This window comes from Dermacentor andersoni, chromosome 3 (genome assembly GCF_023375885.2).
Source record: "Dermacentor andersoni chromosome 3, qqDerAnde1_hic_scaffold, whole genome shotgun sequence".
NCBI classification, from domain to species: domain Eukaryota; kingdom Metazoa; phylum Arthropoda; class Arachnida; order Ixodida; family Ixodidae; genus Dermacentor; species Dermacentor andersoni.
This window is the reverse complement of record NC_092816.1, coordinates 114,985,202-115,012,805: the sequence shown is the minus strand read 5'-3', so window position 1 is coordinate 115,012,805 and position 27,604 is coordinate 114,985,202. Positions and strand designations below refer to the sequence as shown.

General features: G+C 48.0%; 1 protein-coding gene across 1 annotated transcript; it reads right to left on the bottom strand.

Annotated features, from left to right (window-relative positions):
- Nucleotides 1-797: 797 nt before the first annotated feature.
- On the bottom strand, nucleotides 798-18,555 carry LOC129386397 (solute carrier family 22 member 7-like). The gene is made up of 4 exons (XM_055074290.1): nucleotides 18,205-18,555; nucleotides 11,532-12,930; nucleotides 1,448-1,631; nucleotides 798-804 (listed from the first exon to the last, which is right to left on the bottom strand). Exons 1-4 carry the CDS (start codon nucleotides 18,553-18,555, stop codon nucleotides 798-800), a joined length of 1,941 nt encoding a protein of 646 aa, XP_054930265.1.
- Between the last annotated feature and the right edge of the window lie 9,049 nt (nucleotides 18,556-27,604).

Below are 27,604 nucleotides of genomic sequence, written 5' to 3'. Positions count from 1 at the left end.
GAAGCGGCAGAACCACTCTATGGACTACTCTACCATAACCACGAATGGACGTGGACAGGTGAGCACCAACATGCGTTTGAGAGACTAAAAAAATTGCTTAGCTGTGACTCTGTATTCGTGCCCTATGACACCAAGCATCCTTTAATTCTGTGCCGCGACACATTTCCTGTGGGAGTGAGGGGCAGTGCTAGCCCATCGTGCGACTGACGGGAAGGAATAGCCCATAGCTTATGCTCCCCGGACGTTTGGAGCCAGTGAACGTAACTATGTTCAGATTGATAAAAAGGGCTTGGCTGTTGTTTTTGGCGTAAAACGGTTCCACGAGTTCCTTGCTGGGCGAGAATTTAACGTTATAACAGACCACAAGCAGCTACTGGGTCTGTTTAACACGGACAAGACTGCCTGAAGCTGTGCCGTCCAGAATTCTCCGGTGGATTTTATGTTTGTCTGCGTATAACTACAGCCTTCAGTACAGGCGAGGCCAAGACAACTCCTACGCCGATGCACTCGGTCGTCGGCCAGCTCTGGGAGACGAAGACCAGCCACAGCCACCTGGGGACGTGCTCCTGTTGGAAGCGGCCGAGTACGCACCGCTGCATGCGGCGGCCATCACTGTGCTGATCAAGGACAGTCTTATCCACGGTAAAGGAATGGATCCTTAGTGGCTGGCCGTCAACACAACTGGACAGCAAGCTCACGCCTCACGAGGTGAGGAAGTCAGAGTTTTCGTTGCATCGTGATCGCATACTATGGGGGAATTGCATTGTAATTCCTAACGCAGCAAGAGAAAGTGTGTCTTAACACCTGCATGCAAATCACCCTGGGATGAGTGCCATGAAAGAGTCAGCTGTGGGGATGATGTGGTGGCCGAAAATGGCCCACGAAATTGAAGAGTTTGTACGGCACTGTCAGCCATGTCAGAGTAACCGGCAAAGCGATGCCAAGGTTCCAGTGCATTTTTGGATCAAGCCAGATCAACGTTGGAGTCGCCTACACTTTGATTTCGCTGGGCCAGAGAAGTATTCCTAATTATTGTAGACGCGTACAGCAACTGGGATGAGGTCGAAGTCATGTCATCCATGAAGGCTACAGCTGTCGTAACCAGCTTAAGGAATATGTTTGCGACACATGGTGTGTCAGACGTTATCGTTTCAGACAACAGCACAGCATTCACTAGCTCGGAGTTGCAAGCGTTTTTAAAGTGTAATGGTGTGAGTGCTATTTTCACTGCACCTTATAATCCTGCCAGTAGTGGTAGGGCGGAGAGGATGGTAAGAGAAGTTAAAGAAGCTACAGAAAGTTTCGACGCAGTGTGAGATTTCGCGGTTATTGTTTAAACAGCACACGACGCCACATTTGGTCACGGGAACATCTCCAGCAGAATTAATGATCGGACGAAGGCTGAGGACAGCCTTGGACAGGCTTCATCCGGACCGGCAACACGTGCCTGAACTGCAACGGCAGGAGATGAAGAGGTTCCCTGTTGGTGACGTTGGCTATGTCAAAAGCTTTTGTCCAGGTCCAAGGTGAAAGGCGGTCAGGGTTGTGGCAGTCCCAGGCCCGGTATCGGACTTGGTCCAGCTGGACAACGGCGAGCGCCATGACAGGCACCGAAACCAGTTGAGGAGTGCCTGGACGAGGTTCGAAGCCGATGCAGTCACAAGTGCATGCTATCACGGCAGGCTTCCTCGTACAGCCAGACGGCCACAACAGCTGCCGGCAAGCACGGAAGCAACCACACGGGCAATTCCGAGCCAAGCTACACAAGACCCGATCGAGCCGCGAAGATCAACAAGCGCTAGACGGCCTGTCGCACGTTATGGCGTTGATGACTAACCAGACATTTTGGAATTGTGTAACGAATCTTAGGAGAAAGGAGTGTTGTGTACTGATATCGCGTGTCGCACCGACAATGCATTCTCATGGGTATCGCTTGTCAGCCACGCAAGCAGCAGTCGGCGGATCACATGTTTATCACCCTATAAAAGGGCACTGCTTCATTAAACAATGTTGTCTGTTCCACCCTGGCGTCCGGCTGATACACAAGAGTATGCTTTTATCGCCTTATCTGAATGTGTCTTGAACTTGAGCGTTCTGGCCCCTTCACGGACAGTTGTCGTGGTACAGATGTGTCTCAAAGAAATGTTTGCATAAGCAGATGTCACGATCGGCGTAGAGCCGTTTCAGTTTCGATTTGGAGACAGCTATAGAGCCTATCACAATCACCGGGGCCAATGTTGTCCACTTTATTGCGATAGCAATTCCATGGACAGTCACAGCGCGGGCATAGCGTCGGAGCCGCCACCGTGTGGCCACGTTATTTCTACACATACGCTGCCCGCGCGTGCAAGGGTAGGTCTTCAAAGACGCGAGATAAGCGCAGTGCGTTTTGCTGCAAAAACGAAGAGGTGGACGCACCATCACAATGAGACTTCTGCATTCCGCTGCTGTACCACGCTGTGTGCTCGCAAACACTAGCGTTCGTGTGCTGTGCCGCCGATTGGTCTGAGTGCAACGGAGAGTAACTTTCAGGATATGGACGCTGAAGTGTGTCCTTGTTTGTCACTTCACGCAGGATCTGGAAGGCATTGCAGGCCGTTAAGTCGTTTTATAGGTAAAAATGTAGTTTCGTGCCCATATTAAGACGCTCTGAGATAGGCCGCTCTAAATTAAATATGGCGTATTGACGTATCTCCACCCTTACCGTTATCAAGGTGTTGAAGCGCCTGCTGGTTTTTATATTCAATAAGTAATAAATGAATATTTAATAAATAAAAGACGTACAACAAGAAGAGAGTAAAGAATATTCGAAACTACAACGTCGCAAAGTTGTGGAAGCAGAAAAGAAGGGCGGCAACATGAAATCACTGAGAAGAAAACTTGCCCCAGGACAAGGCAAGAATATATGCACTCAAACATAAGCAGTGTTATGTGATCAGCAATTTTCGTATATAAGAAAAGCACCGGAAGAATTCTATACATACCTATACAATGTGCAGAGCAGCCACGCTGCTTTCATTGAATAGCGGTGAACACGATACCGACGGTCCTCTTTTAGGTAGCGATGACGTTGGAAGTGCATTGAAAGCCATGGCCCGGAGAAATGCGGCAGGAGAAGTGGGGATAACAGTCGATTTATTCAAAATCAAGAAGCTATCATGCTTAAAATGCTTGCGGCCTCTAATACAGAACACCTTATGACATTAAGTATATCAGACAGTTGGAAGAATGCCAACATGATACCAAGCCATAAGAAGGAAGAGAATAGAAAATGAAGAATTACGGGGCAATGACCTTGCCTTCAGTACTGTATAAATCATCAAAAATATGCTTTTCAATAAAATCAGCACCGCACATGACTTCAGTGAACCAATAGAACAGGCTGACTTCAGGACGGAATATTCTACAATGAATCGCATCCATGTCATCAATCAGGTAACCTAGAAATCGGCAGAGTACAATCCAGTTCTTTATATGGATTTCATACATTGTGAAATTGCATTTGAGTAGGTAGAGATATCAGCAGTCATAGAGGTATGGTGTGATCAAGGAGTATAGCAGTCATACGTGAATACCACGGGAAATATCTGCAAAGATTCCATAGCTACCTTGGTTCTCCACAAAAAAGTAGGAAGTTACCTACCAATATAAATTCGTTAGCCAAGGGGACAAAATCTCACGAATGCTATTCAGTGCTTAGAAGAACTGTTCAAGCTATTACTGTGGGAAGTCTTAGGAGTGAGTATCAACGGTGAATATCTGAGCAGCCTTCGGTTGGTAGATCATACTGTCCTGTTCAGAAACACTGGAGACGAATTACAACAAATGATTGGGGACCTTAACACAGAAAGTGTAAGAGTGGGGATCAAGATTAATATGCAGAAGGCAAAGATTATGTTCTATAGCCTGGCGTTGGAACAACAGTTCTGGAATGCCAGTCAGCTCTAGAATCGGTACAGGAGTAAGTTTTTCTAGGCCAAAAACTCACAGGGGACCCTGGAAATGAGAAGGAAATTGCACAAGAATAAAAACGCGTTGAAGTGCATAGGCAGACATTAACAAATCCTGACTGGGAGTTTATTACGGTTGTCGAAAACAAAAGTGTGCAATCATTGCATTCTACCAGCGCTAATATATAGCCCAGAAACTTGGAGGACAACAGGGAAGCTCGAGAACGCCTACGGGACCGCGCCAACAGCGATGGAACGAAAAACCTTAGGTGTAACGTTGAAGGGCCCCTCACCAGGTCTGGCCATTTTGAGCTGACAAGCGCACAGCATACAATGCGCGCCAACGATCGTGTTTGCAAAGAATTACATCGCTACGCGCCGCGGGAAGGTCTCAAATTTAAATCCGAACGCAGTTTTGCTTTCTAGCGGCCGCTGCACTCCAAGCAAGGCGGTGACGTACTCGCGTTCCTGCGCCTACGTACTCCGGTCCGCAGTGTGGCGTCAATCGAGGTCACACGCCACTTCGACAATTATTCAAGGCACCATCTGTTATTTGTGTGGTTTATCTGTTGCTTGAATTGATGAATTAAGGTTTAGAGAAATAATGAAACGCAACTGGGATGTCTGCGTGTTGTTTTTTGTTTGCACTTCAGAGAGAAGCAAGGGAAATGTACTTGCACTTCGTCTGCTTGTTCGCACGGTCGTGCAGTCACGTGCGCAGGTACCGAAACTATGCCATTTTTTACCGTGTTCCAGCACGTGACCATGTTCCGCGATCCGATTGTTCTACCTCAGTATTCATATAGCACTGAATTGTACCACTAGTGATGCGTCCTTGCGCACAGCGCGCAAAATCGTGCGCTACGCGAGCGAGACAGCAGCTTGCGCGCGACACCGTCAGCGGAAGTTTGTAGCGCCGAAAGAAGGGAGGAGGAAAAAACAGAGAAGGCGGGGCCTGTGACGTATGCGTCACGCAATTCTTGAGATCCGGTATGGGTGAACGCAGGGAAGGAATTTCACTTGCGGACGTAACACGGACCGAGTGGAGAGAGTGTCTCGTCAGGCATTGGAGCCCGCCAGCTGAAATCATTTGTTCGCTGCAATGAAATATTTATATCTCCGCTATTAATGAGCCGTTTTAAACACTTTTTTGCGGCAGGACGCTCCCTAGAGGACATGTAACAACTTCCTGCGTACAACCAAAATTTTCTATGGAGCCTGGTGAGGGGCCCTTCATGAAACAGGGAGAGAGCGGTGTGGATCAAAGACCAAACGGAGAAAGCCGACATCCTACTTAACATGAAGCAGAAATGCAGTTGAGCAAGCCATGTAATGCGTACGGTGGTTAACCGGTGCGCAATTAAAGTTACAGAATGGATACCAAGGAAGGGAAGTGCAGTCATTTACGTCAGAAAATTTGGTGGCGTGATGAAATTAGAAAATTTGCGGTCGCAAGCTGGAATCAGCTAGCGCAAGACATCATCATCATCATCATCATCCTAGTTACGCCCACTGCAGGGCAAAGGTCCCTCCCATACTTCTCCAACTACCCCGGTCATGTACTAATTGTGGCCATGTTGTCCCTGCAAACGTCTTCATGTCATCCGCCCACCTAACTTTCTGCCGCCCCCTACTACGCTTTCCTTCCCTTGGAATCCAGTCCGTAACCCTTAATGACCATCGGTTATCTTCCCACCTCATTACATGTCCAGCGCATGCCCATTTCTTTTTCTTGATTTCAACTAAGATGTCACTTACCCGCGTTTGTTCCCTCACCCAATCTGCTCTTTTCTTATCCCTTAACGTTACACCTATCATTCTTCTTTCCATGGCTCGTTGCGTCGTCCTCAATTTCAGCAGAACCCTTTTCGTAAGCCTCCAGGTTTCTGCCCCGTAGGTGAGTACTGGTAAGACACAGCTGTTATACACTTTCCTCTTGAGGAATAGTGGCAACCTGCTGTTCATGATTTGAGAATGCCTGCCAAACGCACTCCAGCCCATTCTTATTCTTCTGGTTATTTCAGTCTCATGATCCGGATCCGTGGTCACTACCTACCCTAAGTAGATGTATTCCCTTAGCACTTCCAGTGCCTCGCTACCTATCGTAAACTGCTGTTCTCTTCCTTGACTGTTAAACATTACTTTAGTTTTCTGTAGATTAATTTTCAGACCCACCCTTCTGCTTTGCCTCTCCAGGTCAGTGAGCATGCATTGCAATTGGTCTCCTGAGTTACTAAGCAAGGCAATATCATCAGCGAATCGCAAATTGCTAAGGTATTCTCCATCAACTTTTATCCCCAATTCTTCCCACTCCAGGTCTCTGAATACCTCCTGTAAACACGCTGTGAATAGCATTGGAGATATCGTACCTCCCTGTCTGACGCCTTTCTTTATTGGGATTTTGTTGCTTTCTTTGTGGAGGATTACGGTGGTTGTGGAACCGCTATAGATAGCTTCCAGTATCTTTACATATGGCTCATCTACACCCTGATTCCGTAGTGCCTCCATGACTGCTGAGGTTTCGACTGAATCAAATGCTTTTTCGCAATCAATGAAGGCTATATATAAGGGTTGGTTATATTCCGCACATTTCTCTATCACCTGATTGATAGTGTGAATATGGTCTATTGTTGAGTAGCCTTTACGGAATCCTGCCTGGTCCTTTGGTTGACAGAAGTCTAAGGTATTCCTGATTCTATTTGCGATTACCTTAGTAAATACTTTGTAGGCAACGGATAGTAAGCTGATCGGTCTATAATTTTTCAAGTCTTTGGCGTCCCCTTTCTTATGGATTAGGATTATGTTAGCGTTCTTCCAAGATTCCGGTACGTTCGAGGTCATGAGGCATTGTGTATATAGGGCGGCCAACCTTTCTAGGACAGTGTTCCCACCATCCTGCAACAAATCTGCTGTTACCTGATCCTCCCCAGCTGCCTTCCCCCTTTGCATAGCTCCCAAGGCGTTCTTTACCTCTTCCGGTGTTACTTGTGGGATTTCAAGTTCCTCTAGACTATTCTTTCTCACCTTATCGTCGTGGGTGTTACTGGTACTGTATAAATCTCTATAAAAGTCTTCAGCCACTTGAACTATCTCGTCCATATTAGTAACGATATTGCCGGCTTTGTCTCTTAACGCACACATCTGATTCTTGCCTATTCCTAGTTTCTTCTTTACTGCTTTTAGGCTTCCTGCGTTCCTGAGAGCCTGTTCAATTCTATCCATATTATAGTTCCTTATGTCCGCTGTCTTACGCTTGTTGATTAACTTAGAAAGTTCTGCCACTTCTATTCTAGCTGTAGGGTTACAGGCTTTCATATATTGGCGTTTCTTGATCAGATCTTTTGTCTCCTGCGATAGCTTACTGGTTTCCTGTGTAACGGCGTTACCACCGACTTCTATTGCGCACTCCTTAATGATGCCCATAAGATTGTCGTTCATTGCTTCAACACTATGGTCCTCTTCCTGGGTTAAAGCCGAATACCTGTTCTGTAGCTTGATCCGGAATTTCTCTAGTTTCCCTCTTACCGCTAACTCATTGATTGGTTTCTTATGTACCAGTTTCTTCCGTTCCCTCCTCAAGTCAAGGCTAATTCGAGTTCTTATCATCCTATGGTCACTGCAGCGCACCTTGCCGAGCACGTCTACATCTTGTATGATGCCAGGGTTCGCGCAGAGTATAAAGTCGATTTCATTTCTACTCTCACCATTCGGGCTCCTCCACGTCCACTTTCGGCTAACCCGCTTGCGGAAAAAGGTATTCATTATCCGCATATTATTCTGTTCTGCAAACTCTACTAATAACTCTCCTCTGCTATTCCTAAAGCCTATGTCATATTCCCCCACTGACTTGTCTCCGGCCTGCTTCTTGCCTACCCTGGCATTGAAATCGCCCATCAGTATACTGTATTTTGTTTTACTTTACCCATCGCCGATTCCACGTCTTCATAGAAGCTTTCGACTTCCTGGTCATCATGACTAGATGTAGGGGCGTAGACCTGTACAACCTTCATTTTGTACCTCTTATTAAGTTTCACAACAAGACATGCCACCCTCTCGTTAATGCTATAGAATTCCTGTATGTTACCAGCTATGTTCTTATTAATCAGGAATCCGACTCCTAGTTCTCGTCTCTCTGCTAAGCCCCGGTAGCACAAGACGTGCCCGCTTTTTAGCACTGTATATGCTTGTTTTGGCCCCCTAACTTCACTGAGCCCTATTCTATACCATTTACTGCCCTCTAATTCCTCCAACAGCACTGCTAGACTCGCCTCACTAGATAACGTTCTAGCGTTAAACGTTGCTAGGTTCATATTCCAATGGCGGCCTGTCCGGAGACAGGGGTAATTAAATATAAGAGGGCGAGGCCTTCGCCCTGCAATGGACCTTTATATAGGCTGCTGCAGCTGATGATGAAATGAAGCGACAGAAGCGTTGACGCATAACCTGCCTAGCTCAGCATAGCTGACCAGTGTTGCACCCGCCAATTCCTTGATGCTTGACGTACTGCATGATCCACGTGCTTTCTAGACCTGCGTACAAGAAGACTGGCACCTGCGTTGGTTGCGGGATCAGTTGCAACCGCCGCCGGGCACTCGCTGGTCCTCAGTTGATCCTATGTGTCCCCGGTCTGGCGTTCGGCATTTTTCAGGGGTGATACGCTTGGGAAAGAAGCCTGCGCCCTAAATTCTTGTCGATACACTCACGACCACAGAAAAAGTTATGTTTGGGTCGCTCCCATGGCGGCCCTTTCCTATAAGGCGTCCAAAATGCACCTATTGCGGTGGAGACGCCTTCGGGTCAGTCCAAACAACCCTTCTCAAACGTTTAGGTCCTATAACGGCCGAGCACGAGGCCGAAAACGTGCTTATACCCATTTTACCGGAAGGCACCCAGCAGCAGCACTTGCCTACGCCAGCCGCGGCGGATGCTCTTCAACAATGCCCTCTCTGCTTCGAAAATCAGGCGCCTAAAGACAACCCTTTAGCCTTTGTTGGGCCCCATATTCAAGCTGTGAACCCCCACGAGAGGCGAGCACCAGGCCAGGGAACATCTCTGCCCATTAAAATAAGCAATGATTTTCCGATTCTTCCAGGATTTTGTCGAATATTTCTATTTCCTCGGAACTTCCTTCCTTCATGTGTTCGATTTAAAAACACATTCAAGAACTTCTTGATCTTTGTCCAGCGATTTTTTATTTTCAAAATGATTGTGCGAATAGCGGCAACCATCAGATCTTTCGCTAGAGCTAGATAAAACTACAAACACAACTCCAACATCTCTGCCTTTCGCAACCTTTGGATGATTTGGATGTTGTTCAAACCTTTCTCGAGCACGAGTTGCCTTGTTGCCCTAACCGCTGCTCAAAGGCGTCCTACTTGGTCATCAAGCCGCGTCAAGTGGGAATTCGTTTTCTTTGCGCTTTGTTCGCTTTTTGTTTGCCTGCTCGCGCTCTTGCCTCTCACGTACTCGCTCTTCTGCCCGTCTTCTTTCCCTCTCTCGAATGATCTCTAGGCATACTGAAACCTCAACGTCGTCGGCCTTCGACGCGTGGATGCTGTTGACCAGCTGTTTTCGTTGGAGTGAAGCGCGTATACGCAGGCGCAACTCCTTCGCAAGCTCCAACAAGTACGGTTTACGCAACTTATTCCAATTCGTGGCTCAGTTAAGTTCTGCTTCTTCAACTGTACCCACTACTGCCTTGGCGCTCACACACAGTAGGCGATGACGATAGCTTTTTCCAGCCTTCCTACCTACACTGAGCAAAGCCTGTTAAAGCTCAATAAAAATTCTCGCACTTTCTAAACCTCGCAGAGAACAAACCATCGCAGACCATTCCGATGCCCCATGGCACCTCATGCAGACAACCAGTAATGACGCATCGCACCACTGGCACCAATTCTAAAAGATGGGCCGCAAATGATGAAGAACGGGACACTAACAGCACTTTGCAAAGACTTACGAGTCCCGAGCAGTCCAGGCAAAGGACATTGCGCCTCCGCAACCATGCAAATAAATGTTCATTGTGCATCGTTACGTCGCCGCTGTGCCCTCTGCGTGTACGCGGAGGCGGAGATTTCTAGAACCAGAAATCGAAACACACACTCAGCTAAGTAAAAAAACGCGCCAATCAGCTTAATTACTATAGGCACATGTTGAAATTTACGAATTGTAGCCGGTGGGTTTACAAGACGTATCAATTTGAAATGAACCTCAAGCATTACGCAAATTTCGAGACATCGTTGGACAAAGTTCGGGACCAACTATGTGAGTGTACCAGTTATTTTCTTCCTTCAATGAATCAAGAAAATGTCTTCGTGACAAAATTAAGTGAAAAAACAGTCCATTCTTTCGGAGAGTTTGATAACACATATCTCCAAACTGGTGTCATAGTCTAAATTTATTCCAAGTAGATAGGCCTTGCAAACTCGCCGACCACAATTCGTAACTTGTAATATGTTAGTCGTTCGTTAAGAAGTTAGTGACCTTGTTTAATCGAGTATGTAATTGGATTTCTCGTGTGAGTAATATGCGCCTCCGAGTAATGCAGCGGAAAGACTAAAATTACTTGTCCGCTAAAGGCGATTGTAGAAAACTCCGGATAACTGAAAAATGATCACCCCGTGTACCCATAGTCTTGAGTAGCTAAGGTTACAGTGGTGGGAACTTATGCCTTTGAACACATCAACAAATTCATGAAGCTTTATTTCTAGAAGGTACAGTCTGCACACAAGTGGGCCACAAGACAGTGCATGACTATTCACACACCATATTGATAAGGACTATATGTTATCAAACAATTGCATTAAGACAGCCAGAAAACAGCGTTTTGGCCGAAGAAGAACCTTTTACTTACTGGACTGTAAAACCTTGTAAATGCTCAGCAAATGTATAACTTACTGATTCTGAATTATCTAAGCTGTTGTTCAGATAGCACTGTAGTAGTAATGGGAAGTAAAATTTGGTAACTGCTCCTGTTACTGTATTTTTTTAACAATATAGAAAGTTCCACAGAGGCCCCGCTCTGATCCCTTGCAGTTTTGATGCTAACATTACTGATGAATTAAAATAGCCTGAGCACGTTAAATTTGGATCGCGTAGAATAAATGACAGTCATATCACAGCAGAGAATCAAATCAACGCATTCAAAACGACACAGTAATTAAAAGTATGCTAGTGTCTATTGTATGCGTCATCCGCTGTAATGTGGATTTAAGGATGAGCTGCGCTAGCAGATATGACTTATGCAAATTCTAGTACATGATTCCCACGCACTGAGAAGAAGAAATCAAAGGTGAAAAGTTTGATTAGGCAAAAGAAATACAGTAGAATGTATCAGAATGAAGCAAAACCGAAAGACAGCTAATTCAGTTTAGCTAAAGATAAGTAAGCCGGAGAGTACGCGAAAATAACAAAAGAAGTTACGTGTTCCTTAATCAGCCCACACGTATCAGATGTACTACAGTTCTTGCGATGGCGTTTTGAACATCGACGTCGGTGAGGTTCGCTCAGGAGAGCCAGCACATTCATTTAGGGTACAGGCGAGGGGTGTGGATGGTGCCGCTGAAGTTTCGGTCAGGTTACCGCGTTTCGAGCTTCCTTTTCTCTTGCGTTGCTTGCGCGGCTTGGGTGATTTGAGTATCTTCTCCGACTCCATGGTGGGACTCAAAGATGCTATAAGTGCTTCCTTGCGCTGGCTTTCACTCAGAACTGCGCGGTCTCCGGCAGGCTTCTCCTCGACAAATACTTCGGGAAGACACTGGACCGATAATGCGCTGGCAAATGCCAGCCCAGTTGTGATGGCCGCAACAACCAACAGCTGTTGTTCGTGCAAGGATCCTTGGATGTATGCAGCCAGAATGACGCCAAGCCGGCCGACGGAGTACGATAGGCATAGTCCCACGGATCGAATCTTAGTGGGGAACACCTCCGCGGTGTACGCGTAATTCAGGCATATGGCAATCGCCGCTGCGCTGGACATCATTATACGCGGCAGAGGAAGTGCGACGGCTAAGCGCGGGTGACAGAGTAGCATCTGCAGTGCGCTTGAGGCGCCGAGGAGAGCAATTACGCCTGATAGTGTCACACGGTGGCCTCGTTGCCTGATGCCATAGAAGGCTGTGATGAGAATGAGCCCACTCAGTATAAACGATGCCAACAACCACAGTACTTCGAGCGTGGCTCCCAAGCCTGAGGCACGAAATGCAAAGTTCAAGCTAAACCACGTCACGATTGCAGACAATGCGCGCCGGCGAAGGGAAGCCGAACGGACTATGCTCGAGGTGTTGGCAGTCACCGACGTGATGCTGGCCTCTCGCTTCATGAGCTGCTGCTTGAAAGCTTTGAATGTTGCTGCGGCCTTGTGAGCGTCTATGCCGTTAAACCGGGCTGCGCGGAGTATGGTGGATTCAGCTGCGCGAAGCCTCCACGTGGCAATCTGCCAAACGGGGGACTCGTCCAGGTAGCAGCACCAAGAGGCCATTATTGCCGTGATAGTGACGAAGAGCGCTTGTGAGAGCAACCACGTCGGCTTAAGCGTCGAAAGCCCGTGCACCAGGGGAGGCGTCACAAGCATGGCGATGCCGCCGGCTGCCAAGATGTACGGAGCCCGGTGCTGATTCCCAGTCACTTCGTAGAGCACAGTCAAGGGCATCAGCATGGTCGCGCTTCCCATGGCACGTGTGACAAAGCGGGACAGGATGAACACGCCCACGGTGGACGACTGCGCGGTCACCAGGCTGCCGAGCAACATAGAGACGGCACACGCCCATAAGACCGGTCTGCGACCAATTCGGTCTGCTGCGATTCCGGCGACCGGAACGAATAGCATGGGGGCCACTGCGAGCGTGTATTTCGAAGTGGAGTAGAGCCAGCTGTGGCTGCACACCATGTTCCACATGCTGACGATACTTTCGCCGTCTTTCTCGGTGTCATAATCCCACGCTTTGCACGGCACTATGCTACGCTCTTGCTGCTTGTCTTCCTGGAAAAGGAGTGAAAACAAAGCGTCAATCGACATCACAAACCACAATATGAACCGCAATGGGATGAGATTGTAAGCATCTGCTATTTCACGCAAACGGTATAAAATTGTTTCGACATAAATATTGATCACTGAGTAACGCCGAGCCTCCCTCCGTGCATCCGCCTAGATTCTTCATTTAGCGCGAACTCCGTAAGAATCATAATATCTGTAAACATGACGCCCCCGCGTGCAATCAAATTTAAGTGATGCCCTTGTATGCGGCAATTAACATCCCGCCTGTATACTTTTCTGCTTGCTCTATTACGTCTTTGACGATGGAAGTATACAGCGAGCGGGATCAGCCGACGACATAGGTGAGAGTCAAAGGGGAAGAATTCTTGCCTTTTCCTTCTGCTGTTCGTGTTTTTCCAGTTGCATTTAGGTGCACGTTAAAGAACCCCAGGTGGTCGAAATTTCCAGAGTCCTCCACTACGGCATGCCTCATAATTAGAAAGTGGTTTTGGAACGTTAAACCCCATAATTTCTTTATCAAAAGCGATATATTATGCAAGGAGGTGAGGCGCGCAGACAGGACACAAGAGAAGAGGACAACACGAACGCCGACAATAAACTTAAGGGAGCACTGACGCGAAAAGAAGAAAGAAGACACAAAACTTATCTGCGCAAGCTCTGGAATGGTAGCAGCACGTGCCAGTCGGGTACATGTGCCGGTCTACGCGAGAGATAGCTGTTAAGGCACTTAATCCCTTCCTTAGGTAGAGCAATCGAAGGCTGACTCCCGCACGCCCTTCCACCATTATAGAGATCCCGTGCCTCTACCATAAGACGCGTATCTTCATTCTTGTTCCTTTACAATATCGCGCATTCATCTTACGCTGACGTGCAGTTACAATCTTGGCAATGTGGGGAAAGATTACAAGGCGATCCACCGGTTAACAACCTTTTATGTTCCATTAGCCTCTGATCGATACACCGCCGTGTTTTCGTTGCGTAGAACTGGCCACAGCTAAAGCTTTATAAACCACACCCATACGACAGTCAGTAAAACTGTTGTTCTTGTTCACAGGACAAATATCTGTTCTTTTTTGCCTTTTACCTGCTCCTTTTTTCTCTGCACGGCAGCTCATCTTGCCTAGCTTATTGGGAGCAGTGAAGGCAACATTAACATCATATCTACTTGCAACTTTTTTAAGCCTGTGTGATACTGAATGAATGCACGGGATACCCACTACTCTTTTTTGCCATTACTGCTTTCTGTAATCACGGCCGTCCCCCTCGAAACCGTTCCAGAGCTCGCGCAGTTCAGTTTTATGTCTTCTTTCTTCTTTTCGCCTCAGTGCTCCCTTCAGTTGAGAGTCGGCGTTTGTGTTCTCCACTTCTCTTTTCTTGTGTGCTGACTGGAGGAGGAGGAGGAGGAATAAACTTTATTTGTGCACAGCAGATTTGAGACCTAGGCCTCTACCTAAATGACGGCCTCGAGCCCTTGGGCCCTGGCGGCATCTTCGGCCTGCTGGATTGCCTTGAGTTGGTCTTCCGGTGCACAGCTGAGCAACGCGGTCTCCCACTGCTCTCTGGTCTTAATTATTTTATTCTGTATGGGTGTACGAGGACAAGCCCAAACAATATGTTGTAGGTCCGCCCTTTCTTCACAGAATCTACATCTATCCGTGTAAAGGTCCGGGTAGTAGCGGTGGTAGGCCACCGGGTTCGGATATGTATCTGTTTGTAAGAGGCGCCATGCCGTCGCTTGCCGTCTATTTAACGAGGAGTGTGCCGGGGGGAAATGGGCCCTTCCCAATTTATAGTGTTTGGTGATCTCGTTAAAGCTGGTCATCCGGTCTCTCTCCGTTCCCAGTATTTGTTGCGTGTCACCTGCTCGGCCTGTCAGTTCTCGAGCCAGGTTGTGCGCTATTTCGTTCCCGGGAAGGGAGGAGTGTGCGGGTGCCCAAATAATGTGGATGTCGCGATCTTCACGAAAGTTGTTTAAAATTCTCAGTGCTTCCGGCGAGATTCTTCCCTCTGCATAGTTCTTGACGGCTGTCTTGCAGTCGCTTACTACGATGTTAGCTTCCGTGGAGGCTATTGCCAGTGCTAAGGCAGCTTCCTCCGCCACCTCTGCCTTCCATGTTTTTACCGTCCCACTAACTCTGCAGTCACCCTCTAGACTCGTAGCAACTATGGACATACTATGTCCACCTGCGTACTCCGCCGCGTCCACATAGACCACGTCCCTGGCACTACGGAATCTTTTGTGGAGAGCTCTCGCTCGTGCCTTTCTTCGATCTTGGTGAAACTCCGGGTGCATGTTTCTGGGGAGGGGGGGTATTGATAGATGTTCCCTTATTTTCCTTGGGATGTCTCTCCGCACTCCGTGCTGTGCTTCGTAGGTTATTCCGATGTCATCTAAGATGTGTCTCCCCGTCAAACTCTGTGTAAGCCTTTCATACTGCGCTACTCTCTGGGCCTCAATAAGTTCGTCTAATGTGTTGTGCACGCCGAGCGCCAAGAATTTTTCGTTTGACGTATTTGCCGGAAGTCCCAAGGCTTGCTTATACGCCCTTCTAATAATGCAGTCTATCTTGGTTTTCTCCGCAGCGTAGAGCTTGAGGTAAGGAACCACATATACAATGCGACTGATTACGAATGTTTCTATTAATCGGATGAGATTGTGCTCTTTCATGCCACAGTGCCTGTTGGATATCCGCTTTATTAGTCTGATTGTTTGTTGAACACTATTGTCAAGTAGTCTAACGGTTTCTCCGTTATGGCCGTTTTCGGATATGCGGAGTCCCAGTATTCTCAGGCTCTCCACTATCGGTATCGTGGTGCCTTCTACTGTGACCACAATACCCGGCCTTTCCCTAATGCTTTTTCGACCCCGGCATGTGGGCCTATAGAGCAGAAGTTCTGATTTTTGTGAGGAGCATCTCAGTCCCTTGTCTTCGATGTAGTCTTCCACCGTGTTTACTGCTGTTTGAAGGATCTCTTCCACATGCCCATCGCTTCCACCCGCCACCCAAAGGGTGATGTCGTCCGCGTAGAGGCTGTGTCCGAGTCCTTCTATCTTGTCAAGTCTCGCAGGAAGACCGCTGGACGCCTCATCTTTTTGCATAATGAATCCTTACCAACTAGCTCAGCTTTCTGTCTAAAGCGATCGTTACCTCACGGGTAGAGTATCTGGATCCTGTGCTCGGTTTCAGAGATTCAACCCAAATGATCAGACACTCGAATTTTCTATTGAAAGAATTAGGGAAGGCAGGAACCTACCTATATAATGAGAAGTGCCTAGATTGACGCCAAGAACACTTGAGATCAAAACGATAAAGAGAACTGGTAGGCAACTTAGACTTAGCTGTCTCTTACTGGAACTCGCACCTCGGCGTTGGTATTCGTTAGGTTAGGCAAGCGAGCGTCTTTTCCCTGGCACAATATGCGGGAGAGGAGAGAGGGAGGGCGAAGAGGGAGGGGAGCACGCGGCACCTGGTGGGGCGTAGCCCCCTAGCGAGCAGCGCACGAAGTGTACATAACGTTCCCTCTCCGCTGCTGGCGTCACAGCATTAACCAGCGCGCGCGCGAAGCTGCTGTGAGCAAGTGAGAGAGCGGGCGAGCAGGTGAGCGCCGGGAGAGGAGAAGCGAGGGAGGAGGAAGTAACGTCTCATCCGCTCTGCTATGCAGACGTTCAGTGTATGCTAGACAACTGCTTTCCATTAATAAGCCTGTTAAATATCGTGTCGCTTTCCTGTGTGTGACGTCACTAGCGACGTCACTACTTTGGCTTTTTACTTCCTCGTTTTCAGGAATTTCTCCAAGGTCGTGCTCAAGTGGCGCGTTTCGAAAGTCTATGATTCTGCGCTTTGGTGTGTGGTAAGCTGTGATCTCTAATTAATTCTAATTATTCCGGACACTTTAGCAACTCAGCTTGTAACTAAAATTGTGCTATGTTACCATATCTACAATGAATGCAATGAATTTTGTACTGTGGCATTTTTTCAATTTTTTTCTTATTTATATTGAATTTCGTACACTGTCGTCTCAGGTAAACAGGAAGGGCTGCGCAAGAAACAAGGGGGTCAGTGGATGCTCGTGCCAGTAACAAAAGAGAGGGCAGCAGAGTCCAGCGATTTCTGCCGGTCAGAACTCATTTACTGTGTGAGCAGCGTTGCCCCATGGTGAACATCATCATGTTGTTTTTGTTGCCTGCATTTTCTTGAATCAAATGCATTTATTCACAGTGGATAGTAGACAAGCAGTTCCGGGCGCGTGATCGGCGGGGAGGGGGGGCGGAGGTTGACCACCGTAATAATAAAAGCATTTATTTAAAGTATGATTTGGAAAAAACCTATTATATTGTTTCAAAAATGAACAAAATTGTGTGATAGCACAGGAAGGTTAGTGTGAATTTCGTAAAAGGTTCCGCTTTTTCTTTTTTGTGATGTATATAAATTCATCCATGTTTGACATACCTGTAGAATGTGTAGCATTGTACGCATGCTGTAGAATTCAAATTATGTACATAGACTAACTTAAATACCCTCAGACTCGCTCTGTCTAAGTAGATTAAAGTTGTTTTGTTAAACTCTGTAGGGTTGTGGAGCCTCCTTCCGGCAGCTGGATAGCCAAAGTCCTACGCTGAAATTTTTTTTATTGTTGGAGGCGCATAAACATCTTACTATTTGAATATATTTTATTGTGATCATTTTGGCGTGCATGGTGTTTATTTTCACGTTTTGTATGTGTTTCAAGATGACGTGACATTTGGAGGACTTGTGTCAAACAGTTACATTTGTTGTTTCGTTGCCATCGTTCAGTATAACAACGTGTAAGCTCATGTGTACCTCTATATGATTGCAGCATGGAATTTCAAATTACCTTCAAATTGAAACTCTCCTCGAGTGGTTGCCTCTTAGCATTCTTGCCGTGTACTTTTAAAGGAACGCATGACGAACAAGCTCGGCGCGCAGGAAACAAAAAACTATTGCAGAAGCAGCCGATAGCATGGATACGCATTTCCTTATCGCTAAAAGCCATCGCACCGTCTGTCGTCATCCTGACGTGCCGCGAGAAGGTAGTAAGCTAACCAGAATGTGAAGCTTTGCCTAGAGCTTATTGTAGGCTGATTTCGAAAATCGTTCGTGTTTTACGGGATACATCACACTCGTTGCATTACCTCATAGAGAGTGTTAAGCAAGAAGGCATGGCAATGTAGCAGCCGTGGTACAGCTGTGTCAGGTAGAGCGAAATGCACGAGGGTCACGACGGACGTTAGCTCACCGGTAGAGGGGGCTCGTATACGGTGCACTTGCTGAAGCTGCCGTCGGCCAGCACGGGAATTGCGACGTTCTTCCAGCCCTGGACACCGAGGTAACGCAGGTCGTCGGGCGGCTGGCACCAGTGGTCCACGGGACGGCCGATGAGGTAGTAGTCTAACGAGTGCAGCAGCACCACACAGATGGCGACGAAGGCGCTGAACAGGACTATCTGCTGGAACCGCCCGTGACCAAGGATGATGTAGACGTTCTCCTGGATCAAGGCTCGCGTGTCCGCGCTTGCGAAGCCTTCCAGGAGAGTAGTGCTCCCCGACCTGGGACTCGCTGGTTCAGACGCCTCCTCTTTCGCCGGCATGACACTGATCAAGCGGCACGATCTGTTCTCCCAGCAGGCAAAGATTCGCAACCGCTTGATGAATGGTGTAGAAGAAGTTGATGATGGCCTCATAAAATGGCTCATACCCACACTGGGGTATTGGCCAACCATTCTATACTGAAACATTTACTTAATGCTTTCAAGTATTGCAAATTAGAATTTTCAAAAAGAAGAAAAAAGGAACATACAGAAAGAAAGCAACGTAGAAAAGAACAACAAAAATGATCATGAGCCATTCCCCTCTGTGAGGGTGGTTGATCAGCGAAGATTTCCTGTAGAAGACACGGAGGTGACAGATAAATTTGAACAAAGGTACGAACTAATTTATTGTCTAGCTGGGTGGTCGTTATGACGTATGGTGTGCACACTCATTGATTGTCTTGATCGGTGGCCATTATTTCACTTGCAACTGCAATCACATTGTTCATAATGTCAAATCGATGCACATACGCCGCTGGGTGGTCGGTTGGGCAGGATTGGTGTGGCGTCACAAAAGCTAATTCTGCGACATGGAAAGCGTAAACCATTCCCTCTTCGGTACCGACATATCCACATTGATATCACCGACAACGACAACAGGGGTGGTATAATCGCTGCTCATTCATGCAAAGTGAGCAGCCATGAACCTTACGGGACTATGAGTAATTGTATTTTTGCTTTCTTACGGGGGTATGAGCAATGGCTCACGGGTTACGAGCCATACATGATGACAGTTTTCGATATTCTGTTATGTATGTTGTACGCGTGATTAGAAAGAATTTAAGCACTGTTCGCTTCAGTTTGCTGAATGCTTGTAGCCTCTGCCATACAGGGCTATGAAGCATTGCATATTTTCTTGTTTACGGGAGCACGAATGCTTAAGGGGGTATGAGCCATTGATGATGATAGTTTTTATTCATGGAGAAAAAATGCATGGGTTTCTAGCTATATATAGCTTCGCTGTAAAACCTTATTCCTTTAGTTGATTGCATAAATTTAGATCTGCAGACTTGGAGTGCCATGTGACACTGGCAAAACATGCCGAGCGCCAGTGGGTCTATACTAGTCCAGGTGCAACCAAATTAGCAATGCCCACTAAGTTTTAACAAAAAACAATCCCTCTCCAGAATAGGAATCGGCTTCGCTGGTCCAGTATTCGGCCCCTACCTACCGCATTAAACCATCAATCAACGCATGGCCTTCAGTCCCCAGCAGTTACGGAGCACCTAACCAAGGTAGAGTGTATAAGCGCGACTGGACGAGGACGAAGAAAGAAACAGATACACAGACACAGCGCTGTGTCTGTGTATCTGTTTCTTTCTTCGTCCTCGTCCAGTCGCGCTTATACACTATACCATGGATTCTAACCAACTAGCCCGCCAACGTGTTTTAACCTAACCAAGGCAGTGGTAAGACCTGCAACGAAGCAGAGAGTGTTAAGAATTTCTGTACCCGGACGGGCCACCACTCTAAACTGAACATGGCAACATTCAAACACGAACCCTCTCGTGATAACCTAGCTTCATAGGACTCTTTAAAGAAGTACCCGGCATTGTGTGGAATATTATTGGCCTTAGTGCGGGTAGGTCTGGTCAGGCTTATACAGTGCTGACTAACGGTCACATCCTCTGCTATAGAGGACTCCCGGATTATAAGCAATAAGGTGTACGATTCCTAATCCATAAGGACATAGCGGGAAAATTGGCCAGTTCTAGAGCATTATAGAGAGAGCAGCAGTAGTCGTAATAAAGCTAAATAGGATGTATAGAATAAAGGTAGTACAAACCTACGGCCCAACCTCCAGTCAGTGTGATGAAGAAACACAACAGTTTATGTAGAAGGTGAATTGGCAATGAGAAAAGTGGAAACTCAGTGTGTCGTAGGCTTGGGCGACTTGACTGCAAAAGTGAGGAAAAAGTAGGCTGCTGAACAAGCAATTTGCAACTATGGCATTCATTCTAAGAACACTAGAGGAAAGGTGTCGGTAGAATTAGCCGAAAGGCCGAATAATAACTAGCTTCTTCAGGAAGCGCAGCAACAGAAAGTGAGCCTGGAAAAGCCCCAATGGAGAAACAAGAAATGAAATATAGTTCATGATTTCTGCTGATCCCACCATAGTGCAGGATGTAGAAGTTTAAGATAGGGTAACGTGCAGTGATCATGATTTAGTGAGGTCTAGGATATACATCGATATGAAGAGCGAAAGAGTAAATTTAGTAAAGAAGAAACAGACCAACCCAGATGCAGTTAGGGTAAAAGCAGATCAATACAGGGTGGTGCTTGCAAACAAATATGCAGCCTTTGAACAGAGAGATTAGGATGACATAGACGTAATAAATGAAACTTTAGCTAGGATGGCTTCAGAAGCAGCAATCGAAGTTGGAGATTAGGCACCAAGGAAACAAGTAGGTGAGCTCTCTCGAGTAACGATGGATCTAATAGACACACGACAAATAATGGAAGTGACCAACTCAAGAGATCAGATAGAATACGCGGAACTGTCACACTGATGAAGAAAGAGAAATTTAGGGATAATAAGTAAGTATAGTAATTGCGTTTATTAGGTAATGGACGCAGCATGAAATCAGGTACACGAGAACATGGCAAAGGACAAGCTAAGACGTATGGAATGAAAGATAAGCAGGGTAATGTCATCAGCGATTTCAATATATTAAAAGCAGCAGAAGAATTCTGCACTCACCTTTACAGTACTCAGAAAAACCACGCTACTTTCATTCTAAGTAGCTTTGGGCAAGATACCGAGAGTCCTTTTATAAGTAGCTATGAAATTAAAAGGGCCTTGTAAGACATGACCCGGCGAAACGAAGCAGAAGAAGCTGGAATGACAGTCGATTTAATCAAAGATGGAGGAAATATCATGCTTCAAAAGCTTGCGGCTTTTTATACGCAATGAATCAAGTGTACCAGAGAGCTGGAAAAATGCCACCATTTTACTAGTCCATCAGAAGGGAAACGTTTAAAAAATATAAGGATCACAAGCCAGTTACCTTGCTTTCATTGTAGAAAATAATGTTACGGGCTGGAAAAGACGTATAATATTGTCACGAGAGGAAAAGCCAGTCAGTCAGTTCTAAGCGAACGGCCGTTTACAGTTCGTTTTCGCAGCAGCTACCACACACACTTCTTCTTCCTCGACATCTAGCGTAACTAGCGCGTGCCATTACCCCTCCCTCCAAAAAAAAAACAACAAATAAATAAATAAATAAATAAATTTGGGGAGATGTTAAATGCCACAAGGAAAAAAATAAAAGAAATGAGAAAGACAACGGACGAGACGACAGGGGCCGCATCACAAAGTTTGTGAATGAGAGTCAGCGCGAATGGTAGGGCTTCATCCTGGTAACGTGAACAATGTCAGAGGAACGTGGTCTACGGGAGTGGTGCGAACTGTCGGCTGGAATAACTTCGTAGTTGACAGGACTTAGACGACGCAAAACTATGTAGGGTCCAAAGTATCGGCGCAATAATTTTTCTGACCGGCCTCTTTGACGTATAGGGGTCCAAACCCATACAAGATCTCCCGGGTTGTATGTGACGTCTCGATGGCATATGTTGTATCGACGAGCATCTTGACTTTGTCGGGATAGAATTCGTTGCCGCGCAAGGTGCCGCGCTGCTTCGGCACGCTGAACAAAGGCGTCTGTATCTGGTGCGGTAGGTTGCGACGAAGTTGGTAGGAGCATCACGTCGAGCATAGTGGTGACGTCGCGTCCGTAGACCAGACGAAAAGGAGGAAACCCGGTGGTTTCTTGTAGGGCAGTGTTGTACGCGAATGTCACATACGGGAGCAGTTCGTCCCAATTTTTATGGTCCGTGGCAACATACATGGAAAGCATATCCGCAATCGTTTTGTTGAGACGCTCAGTTAAACCGTTAGTCTGCGGGTGATACGCAGTTGCCGTACGGTGCGTTGTCCCGCTCAGCTGCAGGATATCTCGGACCAACTGGGCAGTGAAGGCCGTACCACGGTCTGTGATGACGACAGCGGGAGCACCATGTCGAAGGACGATATTTTTGATGAAGAAGTTAGCAACATCTGAAGCAGTAGCTCGCTGAACGGCTTGTGTTTCGCAGTATCGAGTGAGGTAATCGGTGGCGACGACGATCCAGCGGTTATCAGCCGAAGACTTGGGAAATGGGCCGAGTAAATCCATCCCGACTTGTTCAAAAGGTGAGCAAGGAGGCCGGACAGGCTGAAGCAGACCGGCTGGTTTCTGTGGTGGAACTTTGCGACGCTGGCAATCTCGACAACTTCTGACGTACTGCTTCACGGTTTTGGCGAGTTTTCGCCAATAGTACTTCTGCTTGATCCGCGCGAGAGTACGCATGAAACCAAGATGCCCGGACGTTGGTTCGTCGTGGCATGCACGTATAACGTCGTCGCGGAGAGTAGCGGGAACAACGAGCAGGAAAGCGGTTGCCGTAGGGTGAAAGTTCCGCTTGTATAGGATGCCGCCACGTAGGCAGAAAGATGACAAGTGACGCGCGAACTGCCGTGGGGGTTGTGGGCGGCTTCCTTCAAGGTATTCAATCAAGGGCTGGAGCTCGGAATCTTGGCGTTGCTGTTGAGCAAGGTTTAAAGACGGAAGAGTACAAAGAAATCCCGAATCGTCGTCAGTATCTAGTGGTGCGGGTTCGACGGGGGCGCGGGAGAGACAGTCGGCGTCAGTGTGTTGCTGGCCAGACTTATAGACGATGGTCACATCAAATTCCTGCAACCGAAGGCTCCATCTTGCGAGACGGCCTGAAGGATCTTTGAGATTCGCCAGCCAGCAGAGAGAGTGGTGGTCGCTGACGACACGGAAGGGGCGTCCGTACAGGTATGGGCGGAACTTCTGAATAGCCCATATGACTGCCAGACATTCTTTTTCAGTTGCTGAGTAGTTTGTTTCAGCAGCAGACAAGGTTCGGCTGGCATACGCAATAACGCGCTCAACACCAGCTTGAAACTGTACGAGTGTCGCTCCGAGACCAACGTTACTAGCATCAGTATGCACTTCTGTGTCAGCCTCGGTGTCAAAGTGACCAAGGATCGGTGGTGTCTGTAGACGTTGCTGAAGGTCGTGGAAGGCGTCGGATTGTGCCGGGCCCCAAACAAATGTGACGTCGTTCTTGATGAGTCGTTGCAAAGGTTCGGCAATTTCACAAAAATTGGGTACAAAACGGCGGTAATACGCGCAAAGCCCTAAAAATCGGCGGACATCGTGTTTTGTCTTCGGTATCGTGAACAGAGCGACTGCCATGGCTTTGTCAGGGTCAGGGCGCACACCGGTGCTGCTGACAATATGACCTAGAAATTTGAGCTCCTCGTAGCCAAAGTGACATTTTTCGGGCTTCAGGGAGAGGCCGGCGGTGCGGATAGCTTGAAGAACCGCCTCAAGCCGCTGGATGTGTTGGTCAAACGTGGTGGAAAAAACAACTACATCGTCTAAGTAGACTAAACACGAGTTCCACTTGAGGTCAGATAAAACTGTGTCCATCATGCGTTGAAATGTGGCCGGAGCGGAACACAATCCAAAAGGGAGGACCTTAAATTGATAGAGACCGTCGGGTGTTATAAACGCCGTTTTTTTCCTGGTCCCGTTCGTCAACTTCAATTTGCCAGTACCCACTACGCAGATCCATTGAAGAAAAGTAACGGGCATGTCGCAGGCGATCGAAGGAGTCGTCAATTCGAGGAAGTGGGTAAACGTCTTTTTTCGTGACCTTGTTCAGTTTGCGGTAATCGACACAGAATCGTAGTGAACCGTCTTTCTTTTTAACTAATACAACAGGTGAAGACCAAGGACTTGTCGATGGTTGAATGACATCATCGTCGAGCATTTGTTTAACTTGATGACGAATAGCATCCTGTTCTCTTTGCGACACGCGATAAGCGTGTTGGCGAACAGGTTGGACGGTCGGTTCAGTGATGATTCTGTGTTTGATTAAAGGAGTCTGTTTGACCTTCGACGTGGTGGCGAAACAGTCGCTAAATGACGATAGCAGAGTGAGGAGCCTCTGCTTCTCATTTTGGTCTAGCTGTGGGTTGACGTTGATGTGACTGGTCAAGTCCACATCGCTGGGTTCCGGAATCGAGATTGTCGTTACCGAAGCACAGGCGTTGCAATCGGCCACAGTTTCAAAGTAGGCCATGGTGGTATGCCTCGCAAAGTGCTTGTATTCGCCACTGAAGTTGGTAACTAGAATCGTGGTTTGCCTATGTTGGAGCTCTACGAGACCTCGTGCGACGCCGACTTCGCGATCCAGCAATATGGTGAGGTTACCTTCGGCAATGCCTATTCCTAGTTGTTCTTGGGGGCATTCAACGAGGACGAAGATGCTACTTCGAGGCGGTAACGTCACGCAGTCATCGACCACGCGTAAAGCCGCGCGGTGATGTTCATCCTCCACACTCGAATCCGAAGAAACGTAGTTAGAAAAAGTCACGAACAAGTCACGAAGGTTAATGATCGCCCCATACTCCTGGAGAAAATCCATGCCCAGTATGACTAGCCGAGAACACTTGGGCAGCACAAGGAAAGACGCTACGAAAGTCGAAGTAGAAATTGCAAGTCTGGCGGTGCATCGTCCAATGGGTGACACGAGGTGTCCTCCGGCCGTAATCAGATGTGGGCCGTCCCACGCTGTCAGCACCTTGCGTAGCCGAGTGGCCAGTGAGGCACTCATAACCGAGTAGTCAGCTCCCGTATCGACAAGTGCAGTTACCGGATAACCGTCGATTGAAGCAGTAATAGCAGCAGAAGTTCTTTTTGCAGTTTCGAATGAAGGCGTCAGCGGTACGTCGCGAGGGGATGGCGTCGGCGGAGGATATTTGACGGTTCGCATGACAGCGGCCTCACCCCCGGAGGTCGCCGTTTTCAGTTTCCCCGGCGCGGGCTTCCACCGTTGACTCCAGCGGAATCAAAGGCGGGTCGAGGACGGTTTGGTGACGCGTACCGACGAGGTGAAGGCGACCGTGACTGTCTTCGCTGTTGGGCAGGAGGAAGCTGGTTATTTTCTAAGTATTGCTCGATGTCGTGCGGGCGTTCGCCATAGCGCGGGCAACGGGCGTCCGGATGGTATCCCCGCAGACCAATCCGTCGGTACTGGCAGTCGCGATACATGTGACCAGCCTCCCCGCAGTGATAGCACAACGGACTGTTGTCGGGGGCGCGCCATACTGTAGATTTCCGCGGACCAGGATGAAAAGGTGCTTGCGGATTCGTGCGGTGGATCGGACTTGGGGAGCGTCGAGAAATCCCAGCAGGCGGCTGTGAAAAACGGCCCGTCGACGGCGCGGAAGCCCGAAGAGCATCCGCGTACGAGAACGTGGGAGGTTCGGGTCGTGTTGGTGGCGAAGGATGAACCACTTTGCCGATTTCTTCCCGAATGACATCCGTAAGAACCGCGGCACTGGGAGGTGCCGGAGCTGATGCATAGGACTTCTGCAGTTCCTCTCGAACGATTTGTCGTATTAGCTCGGTAAGGGACTCCCTGTCATCATTTGCAGGTACGAGAGAGCATGCAGCGGTCATGGTGGTCTGGCGTTCATACTGCGAGAGCCGCTGCCGAAGCATACGTTCCATGACTGTTGCCTCACGAACGAACTGAGAGACTGTTGTAGGAGGATTGCGCACGAGGCCCGCGAAAAGCTGTTCTTTTACGCCTCGCATTAACAGACGCACCTTCTTGTCTTCTGGCATTAGTGGATCGGCCCGACGGAACAATCGCGTCATGTCTTCGACGAACATGGCGACGGTTTCGTTTGGCATTTGGAACCTCGAAGACAGTGCCTGTTCGGCTCTTTCTTTCCTTTCGGGAGTGCAGAAGGCTTCGCAAAGCAGTCGGTAAAACTCCTGCCAGCTGGTAAATGAGGCTTCGTGGTTCTCGTACCATACTCTCGCCGCGTCTAAAAGGGAAAAGTAGACGTTCTTCAACTTACGGCGATCGTCCCAGTCGTTAAAGGCGGCGACCCGGTTGAAGTGGTCCAACCAGTCTTCAACGTCCTCAAAGGCGTCGCCATGGAAAGGGTTAGGCGTGCGAGGCGCGTTGAGAATGCATGGTACGGCAGCATTTGGGATCCCCTCGGTTTGGCTTGCGGTAGTTGTTGACATCTTCCTCACGGAGCTTGCCAGGGGGCTGTATTGCGGTGGAAGACCTTGGAGGCGACGGCTGCTTCGATAGATTTCTGCCGTCCCCGAGGTACTGGCGTCGGTAGCTTCTGGTTGAGGACCCGTAGGCATACGATGGATGCGTACCCAGCACCTCCACCAGTTTGTCACGAGAGGAAAAGCCAGTCAGTCAGTTCTAAGCGAACGGCCGTTTACAGTTCGTTTTCGCAGCAGCTACCACACACACTTCTTCTTCCTCGACATCTAGCGTAACTAGCGCGTGCCAATATATTTATAGGGTTTATACAGAAGGACGCTTTGGATGTCTCTCGAGATGGCTACCGTACCAGGTGAGCATGACCGAGCGTCGTCTTCTCTCTCCATCTTCATCGCTGACAGCGCCCTGTAGCATGACCTGTGTCGGCGAAGGCACCCTCCCGGTGCTTGGTAGGTGCAAGTGATATGATTCTAGTTTTGTGACGTCGACGATTTCAGATGTATGGTAGCATGGAGAGGTTCAATTACATATGTGACGTCGGCTACATTGCGCAAGGCACAATACGGGCCAGAATATGCCAAAATCAACTTCTCATATAGACCAACACATATGATGGTGTTCAGAGGAGGACCATGTCACCATGGTTGAAATGGGCATTGCGGTGTCGGGCATCATAGACACGTGGTTGCTTTTTTTGCGAAGCGGTCAGACGCCAACGGGCAATTTCACGCGCATCTGCTGCTCTATCGATGACATCACGGGCGTATTCTGACGTTGTGTGAAGCGCAGTGGGAAGGAGCGTGTCGAGCGGAAGTGCGGCGTCTCGACCGTATAAAAGAAAAAAAATAGAGAGAAGGCTGTAGATTTTTGTTGGGACGTATTGTTGACAAATGTTGGAAAACGGAGGATGCCGTGCCTGTCCTTATGGTTAGCGGAC

Coding starts and splice junctions, on each gene's coding strand:
- LOC129386397 (XM_055074290.1), bottom strand. CDS start 18,555: ATGCCGGCGAAAGAGGAGGCGTCTGAACCAGCGAGTCCCAGGTCGGGG. Junction 12,931..18,204: donor TATACGAGCCCCCTCTACCG/GTGAGCTAACGT, acceptor CTCCTTTTCCAG/GAAGACAAGCAGCAAGAGCG. Junction 1,632..11,531: donor AAAAGGAAGCTCGAAACGCG/GTAACCTGACCG, acceptor AACCTCGTCCAG/GCACTCCTCAACTGGTTTCG.